At 41.2% G+C, this 20,241-nt stretch overlaps 2 protein-coding genes across 6 annotated transcripts in view; both read left to right on the top strand.

Annotated features, from left to right (window-relative positions):
- Positions 1-78: 78 nt before the first annotated feature.
- Positions 79-10,622, top strand: yipf2 (Yip1 domain family, member 2). 2 transcript variants are annotated; one of them, XM_031877964.1, is made up of 9 exons: positions 79-233; positions 532-597; positions 3,829-3,992; positions 4,088-4,168; positions 4,320-4,407; positions 7,749-7,865; positions 7,965-8,131; positions 9,466-9,648; positions 9,731-10,622. In XM_031877964.1, exons 2-9 carry the CDS (start codon positions 567-569, stop codon positions 9,818-9,820), a joined length of 921 nt encoding a protein of 306 aa, XP_031733824.1. In that variant the 5' UTR covers positions 79-233; positions 532-566; the 3' UTR covers positions 9,821-10,622. The 2 variants fall into 2 exon arrangements, with proteins under 2 accessions (XP_031733824.1, XP_031733825.1); XM_031877965.1 differs by lacking the exon at positions 79-233 and adding an exon at positions 242-364.
- Positions 10,623-13,865: 3,243 nt separating this feature from the next.
- Positions 13,866-20,241, top strand: part of nbr1b (NBR1 autophagy cargo receptor b) — a 57,647-nt gene continuing 51,271 nt past the window's right edge. For 3 of the 4 annotated variants that reach the window (XM_031877948.1, XM_031877945.1, XM_031877947.1), the window contains exon 1: positions 13,867-14,104. In XM_031877948.1, the coding sequence (XP_031733808.1) occupies positions 14,003-14,104 (102 nt within the window). In that variant the 5' untranslated portion in view covers positions 13,867-14,002. Of the gene's footprint in view, positions 14,105-20,241 lie in introns of all 4 variants that reach the window. The other variant, XM_031877946.1, reaches the window with a different exon arrangement.

Genomic DNA, 20,241 nt, shown 5'->3' with positions numbered 1-20,241 from the left:
GTGTTGCATAACTTTGCATTACACCGTATGCTATATTTACAAAATCAACAAACCTTTTAAAAAGAAGATGGTTCACGTGACAGCTTTGTTTACGGATGACGTGTACAGGATGCTAACCTAGCAGACTAACCATGGAGCAGACCGCCTCACAGCACTGCCGCTAGTTAAGAAAGACAGGCGTTAGCAGTGTATGACTACTTTCTGTCAATTGATTAACCTACGTGTACTGTTAGGTACGTTTATGTCTTCAAACAAATGAGAAATATGAGTGCGAGTGTGAACGTATTCTAACGTTAGCTGTCACAGCTGCTATCATCAGAGACATCCTGCTGCGGTCAGCTCGTTAAACTGTTAGAGGACGAATGTATGGCACAATTCTAACTGTCTCGATGACTTTTGACATTACTGAAAAGAACTGTATCCGTAAAGTATCTTGGTATATGAGCTTGCTGCTTGAACAGATTCTTGATCTTTAAAGAGATCTAGAACCCTAGTAGAATGTATCTGACCTAAGTGTTCATCTCCTTCTAGGTCTCACATGAGATTGCTGTCCGATCACTGAAGCCATGGCTAGTCCTAATGATCTACAGTTCCAAGGTAAAGCCTGTCATTTCAATGTGCGTACAGCTGCTGTGCTTGTTTTCTCTTCGTCTGGCATTCCCTCCTCACATCCATGTCTCATGTCTCCTCTCTCAAGCTTAACTCTGGCTTTCAAAATGCATATATTCTTTTTTTCAAGCAAATTGGAAATAATCTAAATATATTCATATCAAAATAAAGTTTGTACCAAATGCACAAGGATTGTGGACGATGTCACATGGGACTGAATGGAGATGACGTTGATAGATAATGTGTTTAACTACAAGCTGTCTCTGGATGATGCCTGTGATGAATAACTTGAGTTAGCAGAGTAACAATAACATGGATGTGTTTTCCTGACAGAGGAAGGCAGCATTGTTAATAAAGAAATATTGTGTTATGTATCGACCTGCTTCATCTGAAGCGAGTGTGATTAAAGAACTGCAATCTGCTTTTACTGTTGTTCAGAGGAATCTATGTGAACTGAGACTTGAAATGATTCTGACGGTAGACAGCTGAAAGGTGTGTATCAGATTGTAACTTAAAATACTTACATATATATATATATATATATACACACAATTGTGTGAAAGTGTTTGCCCCCTTCCTGATTTCTTATTTTTTTGCATGTTTGTCACACTTAAATGTTTCAGATCATCAAACAAATTTAAATATTAGACAAAGATAACACAAGTAAACACAAAATGCAGTTTTTAAATGAAGGTTTTTACTATTAAGGGGGGGGGGGGAAATCCAAACCTACATGGCCCTGTGTGAAAAAGTGATTGCCCCCCCCTGTTAAAACATAAATTAACTGTGGTTTATCACATCTTTGGAAAGCTGAGTTCAATTTCTCTAGCCACATCCAGGCCTGATTACTGCCACACCTGTTCTCAATCAAGAAATCACTTAAATAGGACCTGCCTGACAAAGTGAGGTAGACCAAAAGATCCTCAAAAGCTAGACATCATGCTGCGATGCAAAGAAATTCAGGAACAAATGAGAAACGAAGTAATTGAGATCTATCAGTCTGGAAAAGGTTACAAAGCCATTTCTAAAGCTTTGGGACTCCAGCGAACCACAGTGAGAGCCATTATCCACAAATGGCGAAAACATGGAACAGTGGTGAACCTTCCCAGGAGTGGCCGGCCGACCAAAATTACCCCAAGAGCGCAGCGACGACTCATCCAAGAGGTCACAAAAGACCCCAGAACAACATCCAAAGAACTACAGGCCTCACTTGTCTCAATTAAGGTCAGTGTTCATGACTCCACCATAAGAAAGAGACTGGGCAAAAATGGCCTGCATGGCAGAGTTCCAAGACGAAAACCACTGCTGAGCAAAAAGAACATAAAGGCTCGTCTCAGTTTTGCCAGAAAACATCTTGATAGTCCCCAAGACTTTTGGGAAAATACTCTGTGGACTGACGAGACCTTTTTGGAAGGTGTATGTCCCATTACATCTGGTGTAAAAGTAACACGGCATTTCAGAAAAGGAACATCATACCAACAGTAAAATATGGTGGTGGTAGTGTGATGGTCTGGGGCTGTTTTGCTGCTTCAGGACCTGGAAGACTTGCTGTGGTAAATGGAACCATGAATTCTGCTGTCTACCAAAAAATCCTGAAGGAGAATGTCCGGCCATCTGTTCGTGACCTCAAGCTGAAGCGCACTTGGGTTCTGCAGCAGGACAATGATCCAAAACACACCAGCAAGTCCACCTCTGAATGGCTTAAGAAAAACAAAATGAAGACTTTGGAGTGGCCTAGTCAAAGTCCCGACCTGAATCCGATTGAGATGCTGTGGCATGACCTTAAAAAGGCGGTTCATGCTCGAAAACCCTCCAATGTGGCTGAATTACAACAATTCTGCAAAGATGAGTGGGCCAAAATTCCTCTACAGCGCTGTAAAAGACTCATTTCCAGTTATCGCAAACGCTTGATTGCAGTTGTTGCTGCTAAGGGTGGCCCAACCAGTTATTGGGTTTAGGGGGCAATCACTTTTTCACACAGGGCCATGTAGGTTTGGATTTTTTTCCCCCTTAATAATAAAAACCTTCATTTAAAAACTGTATTTTGTGTTTACTTGTGTTATCTTTGTCTAATATTTAAATTTGTTTGATGATCTGAAACATTTAAGTGTGACAAACATGCAAAAAAATCAGGACGGGGGAAAACACTTTTTCACACAACTGTATGCCATTTTTTTAAGACAATTGTCTTTTAATCATCATATCAAGTGTCTTATGAAGAAACTGTGAAGTTTGGTTTCTATTCTATTCTGTTTTTCTTCTGCTGCAAGGAAACAAATAGTTCAAGAAACACTTATCAGCAATGGATTATGGTGATATTTTATATGCATGCAAGTTCATATTAATATTGGAAATGTTAGATTCAGTAAATCATGCTCTGGAACTGGTTTATCCTCTCTTCTGTATGAGGCCATATTGCATGAAATGCCTCTATATCTGTGTTCTCTACTGACTCCCAGAACCTTCTGGAGGTGCAACCTTTAATCATGTGGACAGCTTATGTACATCGTTCCTCAGATCTGCATCGTTTTTGGTGAAAGTGCTTTTAAGGTGTTTGCACTCTCATCTTGGTGTGACCTACAGAGACACTTCAACTACATTATTTTATAAGCATGCAATACTTTTAAAACAGGATGAAGGACTATTTGAACACTAACTGAACAACACTGCCAACTTGTTGACGTAACATGTTTGTAGTAAGTCTGTAAGGCTTATGTATGTATGTTCTATTTATCTGATGAGTTGGGTGCTGAGGATCCTTTTGAATACAAGAAATTACCAAATTTACCTGATCCTGTGTTCACAACAGCTCTTCTGCTGACTGCTTATGTTTGAGATGATATTTTCTGACAACACGACCTATCAATGCAGTGCTTGTTTTAGGAACCTTGGAGACAGTCCCATCACTGCACAAAGATCATGTGACTTTGACAGAAAGAATAAAGGCGACTCACTGGGATGGATCACCTCAAACAATCCCACCGTAATGTTTTAATCAGTTTGTCTGTTAATTAGTAACCTAATAGAAAACAAGTGAAAAAGGTTTAGTGAACGACCAACAATGAGCATGAATAGCAACATCTGTATGGTGCAGAGGGAGAGAGCCAGACTAAGGTGAACGGACTTGGCGGTACAGGTCCCTGGAGTAGAACAGTTTGTGTGTACGACCTGGGCCTGCTCTAGTATTAACTCCCAGTGTTTCTTGATGCATGTCTGTAGAGTTTGAGGAGGCAGCAGAGCTGTTGTCTGCAGACCCGGGGGCCTCCACACTCAGTACGTCTGCCTCAAACACCATCACTACAGCAGCAGCGGGAGGAGGAGGAGGAGAGGATGTGAAGCTAGACCTCTCAGAGGACGAGGAGGGTCAGGAGGAGAGTTCAGAGGTGCGTGTGTTGACTTGTGTCACCATGACACAGGTTCTCAAAGAGTCTTGATGTTTTGAGTGGACAGCAGCTGACAGATGTGTGTGTGCTTCCAGCTGTTAGGAGGACAGAAACCAGCTGGTGGCTTCTGGACCTTTGACTACTATCAGTCTTTCTTCAATGTGGACACAGAGCAGGTATGAACCCCATCCTCTCTACAACTACACTGTTCATATGAACAATTCATACATGTGATTTTCTTTTAATGATAAACCAATCTCAGAGGAAGACATTTACATATTTGATCATGACGATTACTTCTGCTTGACACCCCATCATTTGATGCAGGTACTGGACAGAGTTAAGGGCTCAGTGATGCCATTACCTGGAAGAAACTTTATCAAACACCACCTTAGGAGTAGCCCAGATCTATATGGTAAGCCAGCGGTGACGTGTTCAATGTATTATATTGTACTTTCCCTTTTATTATTCCTAATGTTCTCTGGATTTAAAGGCCGTACGTTGTAGATGGGTTTATAGTTGTGTGTTAAGGGGTTGTGACGTATGCAGTTAAACTGTAGGCTGCAGCTGCTGAGATACCAGGTGTAGACTAGAAGTATGCGTGGTCAGCATGGGCTGCTTGTCATTTCTCTTCCAAGTTTCTGAAGCCAATGGAGGTTGTTGAGAGTAAAAGCATAAAGGACATTGAAGAAAGTCATTGTCTTCTTTTTTCAGAAACACACAACTACGGGAACATTAAGTCTCTTAACTGCATCCCCGTTTCATTACATTACAGTCATTTAGCAGACGCTTTTATCCAAAGCGACTTACAATTCAGATTCTATCACATTTCTATACCGTAGGCACAACTACGGGAGCAATTTTTGGGGTTAAGTGTCTTGCTCAAGGACACATCGACACTTTTTCCCTCACTTGCATCCTTTCTGCAAGGAAACCATGTGAGGAGAGAGGAAACAAGGAAATATGTTTTAAGAGACATGAGACGTTCTTTCCTCAGTTGCGTCACGTGAAGCGACGTCTGTTTCTGATGACGGTGCTGATGATCACAGCTGGATCAGCTGTCAGTCAGCTTTAACAGCTGGAGAGACTTTTGATAAGTTTGTGTGTGTTCACATGATCACTGTACTTAATAACAGTAACTAATAATACTAATAACTAATAAAAACACACAGTAATCACCACTGTAGAGGTGTTTCTCTCTGTAGTCTGTTAACAAACTGTGTCCTGTGTTCTGTTTATAAGATCAGGATCCATTTCTACCGGAGGAATGCGATCGTCTTCTTTATGAATTATTTGCGTCTGTACGTTTGGAAATTCAGATTGTGACATCGATATTAAATAACCCAGAATATCATTATTGTTTCTCTTGAACACTGGAATTGATTTATTCGTGCGTCCTGGCTCATGGCTCCTCAGCAAAGTACCCAAAAGCCATACTTGAGTAAAAGTAAAGATACCTTACTGGAAAATGACTCCAGTAAAAGTCACCTATTAGAATACTACTTGAGTAAAAGTCTTAAAGTATCTGATATTTATTGTACTGAAGCATCAAAAGTAATTTTCTGATATTAAATGTACTTAACTACTGAAAGTAAAAGTACAAGTAAATGCTGTTAATAAAAAAGCAAAGGCTCAGAATTATGAAGTTTATTCTTTTAAGTGCTGTGGCCACCATGCCCAAGGACATGGAGCTGTGTTGAAAATAATTGGGTTGGCTGTGATCCATCCAGGAGCAACAATGTTCAACATAATATATTGTACATAAGTATACTTTTGCATCTACTATGAACTTATCATCATAATTCTCCGAAAAGCAATATGACACTATGAAGGAGTTGTAACAGTGCGTTTATAAGTATGCTCATTCCGACTAGATGATGTAGAGGGCAAATGCATAATATTGTGTTCAGCAAAAAATATCCACTTGATGCATCAGGTCAGTGTTGTGAGGAAGGACACCTGCCTTGTGAACTCCTATGGGCCTGATTTGAACACAATAGGCAAAGGTTTTGCTCAAGCTGCAATTGGGCGACTGCTACCATCATAACTCCATCTGACCATCCACAAAATGACTCAAATATCAAAACATGATCAATACTAAAGCAGCACCGAAAGTAACAACCCAATCATTCCTTGAAACTGAAAAATGTCCTGTTCATCTTCAAAAGAAGTTGGTTTTCAAAATTGCGAGAATTCAGTCTCGCTCTTCTTGGGCTGAAGACTAGTCCTGCGATGCTAAATAGCCTTTCACAGGCCGCTGAGGCAGGTAGAGGTGTGTTCAGCTTCACAGACAACTTGCACACAGCTGGGAAGGATTCCCCTAATGCTAACACTAATACTAACCCTAATGCTGCGCTCTCGCGGCTCCAAACAACTGTCAACACTTCCTCAGCTCACTAACTCGCTAGCGATCCACGGGTGTTGGTCTTCGTCACCACCGTCGTTTGTTGCGGGAGTAGCAGGTGCTTCCATTTCTGCTTCCATCATGAAATCAGTCATCGTAGAGTGGAATTATATTAATGTAGTCGCTCGCTAGCTATAGCATATAGCATCCTGGGCATCACTGGGAATCAAAACGCCGCGGCTTTGAGAGCACTTGTTTGCAATTGCGCATTAACGTGATTAACCAACGATTTAACTTGCAAGCTAGGACCACTGATTCGCCAAACCTGCTTGCTTGCAGTCTGTGTTCCACCACAGTCCCCGACGTTGGTCTCATGATTCATTTTGTTTCTAAAGATAGATTTGATTTTGTAGCGAGTAACAAAGGTTTCAGGGGAAATGTATCGGAGTAAAAGTATCAGTTTTCTTTGCAAAATGTAGTGAAGTAAAAGTAAAAGTCAACAGAAATATAAATAGTAAAGTAAAGTACAGATATCCAAAAAAACGACTTAAGTACAGTAACGAAGTATTTCTACTTTGTTACTGTACACCACTGCTCCTCAGAGATCCCTCCTCGCTCAGAGCAGAAATAAGAGCTTTGGGACGGCCGTCAATATGGCGGCGCAGAACAACGTCCGGTTCAATCGAGGAGCGAGGAAACGACAATTAAGACACTTGGGATGTACCCTATCACAGACATCTCCACTGCAAACTTCCTGCTCACCACAACAGCTATAGGCTGTCACAATGAATGCTGAATGTTGCGCAGCAGCAGTCTCCTGTTGAGTAATGAGGCAAGGTGAAAGAGAGGTTCTCTGGATGTATCTGCACTTCTATAAGTAGAGACACTGTACACTCTCCATATCACAAAGTAAAGGAAAGTATCTGAACACTGTTACTGTTGGGATATGATCACAGCCTGATCATGTACAATACATCCGTCCTCTGTTATGTTTGTTATTCTCTATCCTCTGAACAGTTTTTATATATCTGGGATAAAATGCTCAAATTTCTTCTCTAAATCTTTCCTGCGGAAAAGGTTTAGATTTTGTAAGAATTCCCGGGAAATAAGGTGATATAAATGTCAGTTGTTTCATAACAGACTTGTATGCTCAGAATAATCAAAAGGCAGAGAAAATCCTCCACAACTTTTTTTGTTTCTTCCGTCTTTAAAGGGCCAGTTTAGGACTCTGATTTAGGCTGGAATGAGATTTACATGGTACCAGTTACAGTAGGCATTTGGTGCTGACGGTTAGTTTGGAAGGTTGGTTGTTAGGAAATGAAAGCAGTCACTAAAGGTCTTCATGTATAGTAAAGTGTGTGTGTGTGTGTTTGTTTGTGTGTGTGTGTGTGTGTGTGTGTGTGTGTGTGTAGGACCATTCTGGATCTGTGTTACACTGGTGTTCTCAGTAGTGATCAGTGGGAACTTGTCCACCTTCCTCAGTGAGATGGGAAACCCCTCCTACCACTACAGACCACAGTTCCACAGAGGTCAGTCATCCACAGGGTCTTTAACTCACCTGAATAGTCTGTCTTAGTTTTACTGAGTCATGCTGAGTCTGCTTTATTTGTCCTGCTTTTCGCGAACAGTGACCATAGCAGCAGTTGTGATCTTCATGTACGCCTGGCTGGTGCCGATTGGTTTATGGGGTTTTCTGACCTGGCGGCAAGGGGCTGAGAGGCAGGTCGGGGGCTATTCCTTTCTGGAGACGGTGTGTGTCTACGGCTACTCTCTCTTCATCTATATCCCCACCTCGGTGAGTCCTTTACTCTCTCCTGAGTTTGACTGATGGATGTCAGGGTCACAATAAGCTGTCTTTACACAGACACATATCCCAGGATAGAGCACCATGTCAATTGGCATTAAACTTCAGTGTAAAGATGACACAAGGGTAAAAAACTAATTCTAAATTACCCCAACAACTTGCTATCTCTCAGCCTGGTAAAAAGCATATTCAGAAGAGTAAACAGAGAAGTGCAGGCGCAAATATCATTATTATATATATTAATGTATTTTGTGATCCAGCAAAGCCTCTCTTTGCTGCAACAGTCGTCCTCAGTGATTGAAAGAACAGAAACATTATTTATAACATCAGTCTGCCCTTTTCTTTCTGTCCCTACTTCTTCATCTTCGTCCAGAGGATGAAGCCCTTGAAGTGCTCAAAGAAGTTTAAATTTGAACATCTACAATTCCATGACGACTGGGGAAAAAACTCCACCTGTTGAAATAGATTGTGTCATATGATTGACAGCCCCATGCAGTTACTAAGGTGCCTTGGTCCAGACCTTTGTATTCAACCACTTCACCAAGTGGACTGATTAGTCTGGCATCGGATAATGAAACAGCAGTTTCTCCATTAAATATAATAAAGCCCGACAACTCCACTTAAAATTACATTAGATTTGGGCTGATACGTTTGCCTCTAGTGATTGGTTAGGTACAATCGAACCCCAACCCCCCTTGTGGCAGTCGATTAGAGTGGAGGCACTGAAGATGAAAACAGTGTAACGAGTTGATATCTCCCTGATATCAGGCAAGTTGCTAAGTGGAACTTATAGTAATGTATCGTAATGCCTCCACAAAAATTGAACCGCAAGAACAATTAACAAAACTATTTTGCCTGATTTTAGTGCAGAGGTTTCATTTAGTTTCACATTGTCTTAGGCCAGTCGTGCCAGAGGAGCACAACATGGATCTATATCCAATATTCGGTTGTTCAATATCTGGCCCATCTATCAGATCCATGGTACCAAGGGATCTTACACAGGCTATACATTGGGCTAGACATCTATTATACAGACCTAACACTTCACTATCTTTAGGTGAATTTAATAGTACAGTTGTTTGAATTCATGTCAAAATCACATATACTCATCCTGGAGTTGGTCCATTCCTTGCGGACTCTTGGAAGCTGACTGGTACCCCTCTTTTCAGGCAGACATGGTCCAGTTGTTTAGTCTGCAAGAGAGTTTGATTAGCAGGTTTCACATCAGCCTAAATAAACCCAATTTGATTGAAATGAACCAAACATGTTCGGTCTGAAAGCACACTGATACATCACTGACCAACATGTAACTCTGTCATTTCCAGGTTCTGTGGATCATTCCATTTGAGTGGCTGCGCTGGACACTGATCCTGTTTGCCATGGTGATCTCTGGCTCCGTCCTGGTCCTCACCTTCTGGCCTGTTGTCCGTGATGACACCAAGGTGATGTCAGTGGCTACAGTTGTGACCATAGTGGTTTTGCACACACTGCTAGCTATCGGCTGTAAGGTAAGTACGCTACAAGGATGAGGCCTATCAGTTGTACACATTTAACCTTAAGGGAATAGTACATTTTTTCATTTTTTTTCAGATGTACTTCTTCCAGATAGCAGTCCATGTACCAACAACGGCCCCTACATCCCCCCCGCTTCACATAACAGTGGCCACCAGACCCCACTGACCAATAGGAGGGAGTGCTTGCAGGAGGGAGAGGTGAAATTAAGGATGTCTCTGTTGTGTTTGGAATCACATGCAGATATAATGCCATGTATACAGAGGCAATGTTGATTATTGCCAATGTGTGATGTGTTCAATGCTCGCGGGATGAACTGAAGGGATGGGTGTGTGGTTGTTTGTCTAATTTATCCTGAGGTGGCTCTACTGGGACTGAAGTAGCACTTGTTCACTGCAATAATTGCACATTTTTACTGTGATGTGGTGCAAGTTTAGAAGAAGACATTAAAAATGATTCATTGGTATAAGGGAAAAAGTGTAAAACTTCTAAACCAAATACAATCATTAAACCATGCTGCAACCATTTATTCAGTCAGTTGTTTTGCTCTTTGTGTTCTGATTGATATTAATTCATGCTATATTGTCCGGCCATGCAGGCTGGGCATGCATGACACAATATTACAAACATGTGTTAATGTTACACATGTCATAACAGGTGATCATAATAAACATATCTCATACTAATTACGTGCCAGCAACTAGGTGGCGACCCCGTGATGTCAGCTCGGAATAGCCAAATGAACGTGGGCTATAATGTCATGATTAAACAATCTGATTTATGCAGAGACGGAACGTCCGGTGAGGCTCCATAGAACGTGTTCACTCACTCCACTGTGTGAACCACTCACTTTCTCCTGGAAGAAAAGCACTTTACTCAAAGCTAGTTAGCGAGCTTAACCGTCGGTGAACGATAAGGTAACCACATCTAACAGCTAGCTGATGTTGGGAACGTAGAGGAGCGTGTTTGGGTTATCAGCATCTAAGAAACTAAATTCTTCACATCAATAGAATTATTAATGTCAGTAACAATTATTAATGATTATTAATAATAACGGGGCACCACCCTGCGAACAGGGACCAATAACCAAACAATAAAACTAAGTCTCATAATTAGTGTTCACTCATAATGTCAATAGTCTGAGTACTATTACACCCGCGACAAGATAGCTGAGAGGTGGCTACGTGTAACCACGTGGGACGGCGCACAATGTGGGTTGGGACAACAGATTACGCGACCACGTGTCTGAGAGGTTCACCCAAAATCAGTGAATCTAACTATGTGTGTGGGGGTTAGTAGGAAGAGAGGGAGAGAGAGAGAGAGAGAGCTCTGTGCGCGGTGCTCGGCGCTGCAGTGAGAATGTGAGGAACAGCTGATCACTCGTAAACTCTGCGGTCGGATTCTGAACCGACCGGTCACGCTTGTGCGGTGATAGTTGCGGTTCTCAATCTCACTCACAGAGCTGATTTAAAGAAGAGAGAATAAAACCAAACAAAATAAAATAATCCCCAAAACAAAACAGATCTTTATCACTGCGGTGAGATGCGAGTATTGCTCTTGTATCACCCCGAAACTCGGTCGGCGATACGAGGCTCCGCCACTGTGGTTTTGGTCTTTGAAGTGATAAAATCACAACCTCCACATCCACTAGCAGCGACGGATCTAATGTAAAGCAGGAAATACACAATATAACGGGACTCCGTGGTCCGCGATGCTGGCGCAATAACACGTTATAACACGACAGTAACTTAACGTAACAAGATACAGGAATAACAACAACATAACGAATAGGCTAAATTAAGCTAATGCTAAGCTAAGCTAGGCCCAGATACCAGTAACTCTTACTTGTAGAAGCTTCGTTCGGTAGGGTCTGGTTCCAGTGGTAGGAATCACTCTGTCCTCGATGAGTCGCTGACTCTCGGTGGGGCGGCCTTGGGGCTGGCTGGCGCAGACTCGGCCTCGCTGCAGAGAGGGGCTTTTTAACTTCGGCTGAGGGACGAGGTTTGGGTCGTCCTTCCCGGAAATCTTCGGCGAGGAAAGATTGTTAATCATCCTTCTGCCGGCGGTGTGTACACAAAAAGGGGGAACGGGGCATAGAAGTTATCCGTTCTCGCACTACAGGATCCAAAACTCAAAATAAAACACAGTCTGTTCGACCAGCGAATGTTGCATGTGACCTGATAGGATTTGATGAGGCCGCGGCTCCTCGTGAATCTTCTTGTTGCCAGGACGAGGTCCGGAGGGAAGAGGCCTTGTGGACCTCCTCACATCAGCATGTCTGGACGGAAGAGCCTTGTGGATCTGCTTGTCCCCTGGACGAGTCCGGAGTGAAGAGAGCCTTGTGGATCTCCTTACACCGGCGGTGTCTGGACGGAAGAGGAAGAATTCTAGCTGTGCTCAGGCTTATAAACCAGGTGGCACAACCAGTGGGGGGCCCTTTCTTGGCCAATGAGGGGCCAGCATCAGGTTTCTGCTGGAGCTGGGGGGTGTGGTCATCCGGCATGAGGTTTCTTGCAGACCCCAGGTCAGGCGTTTTGGTGAAAGGAAGGAACATGGCTGCTCCTTTTGTTTGAAAAACACGTGTGAAGGTCTCAGCCAGCCAGGAGAGCAGGGTCAGATCCCAACACTGATTAGCTCAGTTTAACACAGTACAAGTTAAACACTCAGGATTTTATTATCTCCCTAAACTTTACGGAAACATATTTCCTCTGGTCTGTTCATTGTCAAATTATTCACCTCAAAGAATTGTTGAAGAAAGTGAAGCAACTCAGATTTTGAAGTATTATCAGCACAATAACTCAAAATAAGAACTTATCATGCAGATTGGCTCATTTCAAAGTTTTATATCATATTTATATTATTACGGGATTATTAATACTGATTCATCAACATGTACAGTGTAGCATGCTCTGCAGGTGAAAGAAATGATCAACTTTATATATTGTTGGGTAACTTAGTTCACTCTTTAAAAATGTATCATGATTTATAAAAGTATCATGGAAAGTAGGTTGTGTTGTCACGGGGTGTGGTGGACGACTCAAATGCAGGCCAGACAGAGTAGCGTGAAGCAGGTATTTAATGAAATTAAATCAACACAGGAAACTTACAGGACACAACGGAGTATTCACGGACAAGACAAGAGACGAGGGGGGAAATCCGAGAGCGAGATCCTTCTTGTGGCACTGGCACCTCTGTGGCACTCAGCGGCACTTTTGTGGCACTCAGCGGCAGTCAGGTGCCACAGCAGGCGAGCGACACTAGTTCGGCACCCGTCAAGAAGCTGCCGAGCTCGGATGATTCCCGGCTCCACTAGTCCATGTCGATGTGTCCTCGGGTAAGACACTTAACCCCAAATTGCTCCTAGCTGTGCCGACGGTGTCTGAATGTTTAACATTGCCCATCAACTAACTAACATTGGGCAGGTGGTACCTTGCATGGTAGCCCCTGTCAGCAGTGTATGAATGGGTGAATGATGACATGTGTCATATAATGTACAGACTTTAATAAAATAAATAATACATTTAATAAAATATTATTTGTGATATTTGGCTAAAATTAAATTGTGACCTCACTTCCAAATTTAGAAGATGTGCAATTTTTTACTCATTTTCAAACAGACATTACTAAACAAAGTATATACTATAAAACTTTTACTTTTAATACTTTAAGAGTTTCCTGAAAGCTTCCCTGATTATTCTTTCTTTTACTTACGTAATATATCCAATGCAGGACTCTGTCTATACACTGATAATGGAACAAGCTGACGTTTTGGTGCACGTGTTCATTCAATGCGACAATAACACAGACAAGACACAGCATCGGCTGTGAACAACGACCTCACACGTCCCAGTGAGCATTTACATGAACACAAGTAGAGCAATGAGATTATTAATACCCCTAAACTGACATAGTTCATTATACAAGGTGAACAGTGGAACATGAATTATACTTCGTGCATGGACCTTAATGCAGTGAATTATTATAATTGTATTGTAAAGAACATTGTTATATTTATGTTATAGTTTTGTAGCTGAGCATAAAGAAACAGATGTTTCTGAAGCTGCTGAATGTGATCACAGGCGATGCTCTCGCGTCCTCCAGCGGCTCGTCTCGGCTCGTGCGCTGTTTTTAGTCTTTCCGCACAAAGCGGAAGTGTCCATTCTGTTCCGGACACGTGGTGCATAGTGGGCGTGCCCAGGACGCTGATGTAAACACCGAATACGCCCCCCCCCCTCTGATAAATCACAGTGGAGCGAATTTGCGAGTTAACCCATTGAACCTCCGTCGGTTGGGCAAAGCGCTCCGTGTCCATCGTGTGTAATATGCATTAAGGCGAGGACGGGCAGCGCCATGGAATTCTACATCAACCTGAAGGTGAATTTCAGAGGAAATTCCAAAAATTTCCTCCTGTCAGGATCTGAGACCAAGAGCTGGGAGTCGATGGAGGCCATGGTAAGAGAGGGGCGAGCCGCCGGGCCCGTGCTCACACACACCGACCGTGTAACCTATTCTCAGACACGTAACAGCTTGTGATTGTGATGGAGGACATGGCTGGGCTACAGGAGTGCTGTGTTACAATGAGCCACCAGCTCCGTGTATGCTATGCTACAGGTTCGATGCTATTAACATACTACACTGTCAGCTGAGACAGTAGAGCTGTGAAACGCTTCCATCACACAGAGCAGAGTTACAGTAGAAGACAGGGAGAATACACACACCGTAGGGTTCTTACAGTGGTTTGTGGCCATCAAACACTGTTTACCAGCTCAACATAACTGTTTGAGTCACACATCATCCACCGCTATACATCACACATCCACCGCTATGCGTCACACATCATCCACCGCTATACGTCACACATCATCCACCGCTATGCGTCACACATCATCCACCGCTATGCGTCACACATCATCCACCGCTATGCGTCACACATCATCCACCGCTATGCGTCACACATCATCCAACGCTATACGTCACACATCATCCACCGCTATACGTCACACATCATCCACGGCTATACATGCTCTCCTCTGGCCTGTTGGCTGTGTTATTGTGAGGGGGTCAGCATCATTGCATAGAGCTTTGTTACATATTGAACAATCGGAGACATTATGATATAATAGTTGTAGATAATCCTAATCCCATAATGCATTGCTCTATTTCCAATGGGCTTTCATTAGAGGCCTTTATTTCATATAGTTGTTTTCCGACCTTTTGTAGTTTGCTGCCATCTGAATGCAGGCTCTGTTAGGTCTGGACGCAAGACAACAAGCAAACAACTGTTAAAGTGGAGTTTGGATCAATTAGTGCTAAACTAACATTGTACCTGCTCCATCAACGCTTAAAATAGCATCATCTAGGCATAAATAGTGTCATGACATTATGGATTATACGCATACATTTAGAGAGACAGCGAGATCCTTCTTGTGGCACTGGCACTCTGTGGCACTTCAGCGGCAAGCGTCAGCTGTGGCAGGCGAGCGGTACTAGTTAGGCACCCATCAAGAGGCTGCGGAGCTGAGGGGGCGGAGCCACATTTCCTGAGAACACACATTGTTGTTACAACAGGTCAGCTTCCGTAAATCAGTTTTATGATTTTAGTTGAGTCACCGGAGCCACCTGTTCTCTGTCTGCATCCTTAGAGTAATTACGTTGTACTTTTTTGTTTCTCATTCATTTTATTTAAGTATGATTTTGCTGGTTTTGCAACAAAAGGGAACATAATACACTCTTTCCAAATTATTACTTTTATAGTCATTCACAACAATCGGCTAAAATAATGAAAATAAATCATCCGTTTTATTATCATTTAAAAGTATATATATAAAAAACTTAAATTTAAGGGTGCCAGAGAGTGTCGCAGGGTGCCAGAGAGTGCCGCAGGGTGCCAGAGGGTGCCGCCAGCAGTCAGAGGGATTATAAATTTTTTGAATATTCTAGAGTCAAACTTTCTATATCTCAATGGCAATAAAACTGAAGTAATTCAGTGTGGCTTTGTGGCACAAAGGCAGTAAAACTGCCTGTGCCAAAGCACACTGATTGTAATCCATCGGGCTTAATAATAATAATAATAATAATAATAATAATAACTAGAAAATTCATAAAGAAATTTGACAGTGTGGCTTCTACTGCCCGAAGAAATCGCAATATATATATACACACGCCAATGTTACCGGTACACAGTAAAATCGACAGTGTCAATGAAACACTTAAAGAGTCAATTTTAACACTGATTCGGTGAACATATGGTCCCTATCTACAGAGTGTTAAAGCTACACTGGACATAGTGTTACATTTTTAGAGTCAATTTAACTCTGGTTAGAGTTAATATTTTACACTACGCTACACTGAGAAGTGTTACTCAAATTTGACACTATGATGTAAATAACACTCATAGTGTTATTTAAATTTGACACTAGGTCTTTTTGAGTGTTAATCAAAATTAACTCTAATTAAGTTACTCTTCATGAGTGTTGGACCTACTTGACACTAAGTGTTGATTAAGAAATTACTCCAAATACAGTATTGATGTTTAACTGACTCCTGCAGTGTTAAAACATATTTACTCTCTTAGTGTAATTCTTACCCAACACCTTATTTTCAATTTACTCCTTTTTAACTGTTCAACAGAACACTTTTAAGAGTTTTGCATTTTCTACTTTACCATGTCAGCTAACACTTCAAACAATAAAACTAAAAATGTTTGCAGGGGAAAAAACAACAAACACCATTATATCCATATCTTAATAATTTATTAAAAATAAAAACATTTAGTTTACATACAATTTTTCATTATCAGTTTAGAGATGCAAGTGTAACTCCCATTTGTGCTACATTGTACAACAATTAAACCTCACTTTCAGTTTCAAAGATGGGAAAAAAGACATGGTATATTTAGAATAGTACAATCTTAACAATGTCTGTAAACACTGAAAACTGTGTGTTTACAGTGCATTTAGAGGATACACACATCCAAGTACAATTCAAGTCCTTTTCACCTAAGAACAAACTTCGCTATCATCTGTAATCTACCAAGCAATTCAAACTAAGATCTGGTTGGCCACTGAAAGAGTTGGGATGTTATTTTGGCTTTAAATATTCTGATTATCTGCTTCCTCCAGACATTGTACTGCTGCTGGGAAAACTGAGAAAAACTAAATTCATAGGGTTGTCATTTTTTATTTGAAATACTAATTCTGTAACTATATGTTATATCAAATTTGACTACAGTTAGATTTAATATTGGATTTTTGATTTGCCACAGATAGTCTTCTATACCAGCAGGTGTTTGAATTACATTTTTAAAGGAGAGATTCACAGATTTCTACCTTTTTTATTTCAATTTATCTGCTCATGGTGTAAATCTAACTGCACTCAAATTTGGTATTCCCCTCTTAAACTCCACGCCCCCAAGGGGGCTCTCTGGCTCAGAACCCCTGAAAATATTGTTCGGAAAATAGCCTTATTGTTCGCCAGTATTGTGGATTGGTCCAGTTTTTTTCCGGATTAAACAGCAACGTATGGGCAACACTATCATATAAGTCACTTCTTACACACTCCAAACACAACTATAGACTACTTTTATAAGCATCTAGAAAACGTGGCATAAAAGCATGAAATCCTGGCCAGAAATCGCCGTTATGTGTACAGCAAATCAATATATGCACCCTGATGCTAGCGGCTACCAAGCCATGCAATACATTTTATAGCATTAGCACACGTAGCCAAACGCGTAAATAACTTCGGTTTTTCTCTCCGTGGGAGCACTACGAAGCTGTGAGTGGTCAAACGTACCATCATACTGCCCTCCGCCGAAAAGAATCGTGGGTTGTTGGCCAAGTTTTATGAAAAATTAGTACAATAACGTCGCAGATTATCGGTTTCAAAGCTGGAGTCATTGTTGCTAACTGCATCCTGTTTACGTCCGAGCTGTTTCCAGAATAAGAGCGGTCAATCCAGCATGGGCGAGCGGTCAGACTTCCAGCGATCAGAAAGGCACTTCTTGCAACTTTACTGGTTGAAACTTCTGTCAATCAACACCAAATTCGACACACGCCTTCCTGAGACTGACTCGTCGAAGGAGGGCTTATTGACTGAAATCGACCGATGATAGGCTGACCTACAGTCCCATACACACACATGAACTGAGAAAATCCTATAGATGACAGCCAGAAACAGGCTCTGATGATAGGAATCTCAAAATGATTCCTAACAGCTGTATTTGGATGTATTGAATAATATGAGTGATTAAAAAAAGTGAAATATATAGCATATAAAAGTACAATGTAAGAGCTGCAACAGCTGGTTCGAAAATGATGACCTCGCTTGACCGCTCTTTACTAAAGCCTCTTATTCTTCACTTTATCCCACTTTAACCTTTATTCAACAACGACTGATCAGTTGTGCTATGATTTGGGAGAGTTTTTAGGGAGATATCTGCATTATTTCAACAACCTTATATCAATAAAAGTGCTTTTTTTTCAGGCGAACCTGATTATTTTCAATTTGAGCTGTGTAATGTCTTCATTACTATATTAACCAGCAACATATACACAATATTACCCATCTGAACAATCTCACAAGTGTTGTGATCTGATTATATCAACAAAAATTATTAAAATAGACCTTGTAGTTACAGAACTATGGTCACTTTAGTGTGGGTATGCCATTTTCGAGCAGAGGCCTACAAATAGGGCTGGAGCTTAAGAGGTTAAAACATATAGTTACAGATACAATATTTTAAAGTGACAGCCCTCATGACTCTATTGTAAAGGTCTTGTTTGGAATTTATTAGTATCTTGGCAGATGATAGAAAGTTGTCTCTAAGTTAAATAACAATAACTCTATTTTAACCACAGTAAATGCAGAAAATACAAGTGACTCGAGTCTTGCTGGCAGAAATTGTAACAGACACAGTTCTGAGTTGAGTACAGCCCTAAAATAAATATATATATCTTTCCCACAAGTGAAGAAGAACAGATGTGCTTGAAGAAGAGATATCTAAATTACCCCAGAGGTTCAGTCACCTTTCGTCCAGTTGTGTTCCTTGGCATTATGGTCTCCACCAGGTTTCTTGGCCAACGCAGATTTTTCCAACTGTGAAACGACGATTTTTATTTTAATCACATGATGGCATCTGTAAAAACAGCAAAAGTGAAATGACATTATGACCTACAACACAATTCATTCTGAGAAAACACTGAAGTTAAATTTAACACTAACTAGCTTTTGTCAAACACACATTAAAAATGACTGAATATAAATGTAGACAGCAATATAACGCTCACGTTACTTTGAAAAGTGCTTATTCAGTTTAACAGACAAAAAATAAATTAAATTAAACTAATTGGCTTTAAAGTGAATCCTTGTAGGAGGGCCCATGCACTCAAAGGGAAGGTTTGTCCCAGATAATATCACAACTCCCCACACACGCAGTATTTGCTATTTTACTGTCATCTATGGACATTGAAAACAATACAACACTGTCAGTCCTCCACATTGACCTCTCTTGCCCACATTGTGGAGTTTGATGTTAGCTAATTAGCCTAGCTAACTTAATGTACGAGCACATTTGAGCTAACGTTAGCTTTCAACTCGGTCAGGTTAGCCCTCTGCTATTCGGTATTTCAAGACACAAAAACAACGAGTGTATGTTCAACAACAATATTAAGTTATTTGAATTATTATTTTCTGCTGAAATGCCAAAATTTGGTTTCATACGTGATTTAGAGAAACTTACCACAGTCTGTCGAGAAGTGCATAATGGCGGCACGGTGAAACTCCTGATCCGTTTGAAAGGAGAAGGAGGGGGGCGGAGCTTACCAGAGTACAGAGTTCTTTCCAGAGAACACCGTCTTGTCGCAGTGAACAATGACATCAACACTGGGGGACGTTTTACTCTTGCTGTTGTTGTAATATCTCTGAAAGAGTCAATGCACTTTGACACTGTATATTATACACTGAAAAGTTTAACTCTGATTATTTTCACCAACACTGGCCGATAAATTGGTAGTAATTACTCTTGCCGTTGTTGTAATAACTCTGAAAGAGTCCATATACTTTGACAATGCATATTTGACACTGGGGAATTTAGTGTCATTCAGGTTCAATTGAGATAGCGCTACTCTCTTTTCTGCATTTTAGATTCATACTCTTGGATTGAATCTTGTATTTGTGGGGCTTTTATTTTGAAAGGGTGGGACTGGGTGGGTGAGAGAGGGGGAGAGGAGACAGAATCATAATGTTTGACACTAAAATGAGAGGCTTCATCACAAGCATTCCAGTTAGAATTCATTCTGTGGGGCTTTTAATTTGAAATGGGGGGGGGGGGGGAAAATCCTCTAAAAAATATCTAAGACCTGAATGACTGTATGATGGAGAGAGACACAGAGAGGGAGAGACAGACAGACAGTTAGATGGACTGAGTGAGTGAGTGAGACAGGCAGACAGGAGGTCTAATGATCTTTCCTTGAATATCGTGTGTGGATGTGTAGAGAGAGAGACTCTGATCTCTCTGGCAATCTTTCTCATTTGGAGATTGTCCTGTTTTATCTTTTACAGCTTACATAACTATTGTCCTGCTCTGCCAT

This window comes from Anarrhichthys ocellatus, unplaced genomic scaffold (assembly GCF_004355925.1).
Source record: "Anarrhichthys ocellatus isolate YVR2014 unplaced genomic scaffold, GSC_Weel_1.0 scaffold156, whole genome shotgun sequence".
Lineage (NCBI taxonomy): Eukaryota > Metazoa > Chordata > Actinopteri > Perciformes > Anarhichadidae > Anarrhichthys > Anarrhichthys ocellatus.
Note: the sequence above shows the minus strand (reverse complement) of the source record. Positions and strands in the feature narration are given on the sequence as shown.

Coding starts and splice junctions, on each gene's coding strand:
- yipf2 (XM_031877964.1), top strand. CDS start 567: ATGGCTAGTCCTAATGATCTACAGTTCCAAG. Junction 598..3,828: donor TAATGATCTACAGTTCCAAG/GTAAAGCCTGTC, acceptor GCATGTCTGTAG/AGTTTGAGGAGGCAGCAGAG. Junction 4,169..4,319: donor TCAATGTGGACACAGAGCAG/GTATGAACCCCA, acceptor CATTTGATGCAG/GTACTGGACAGAGTTAAGGG.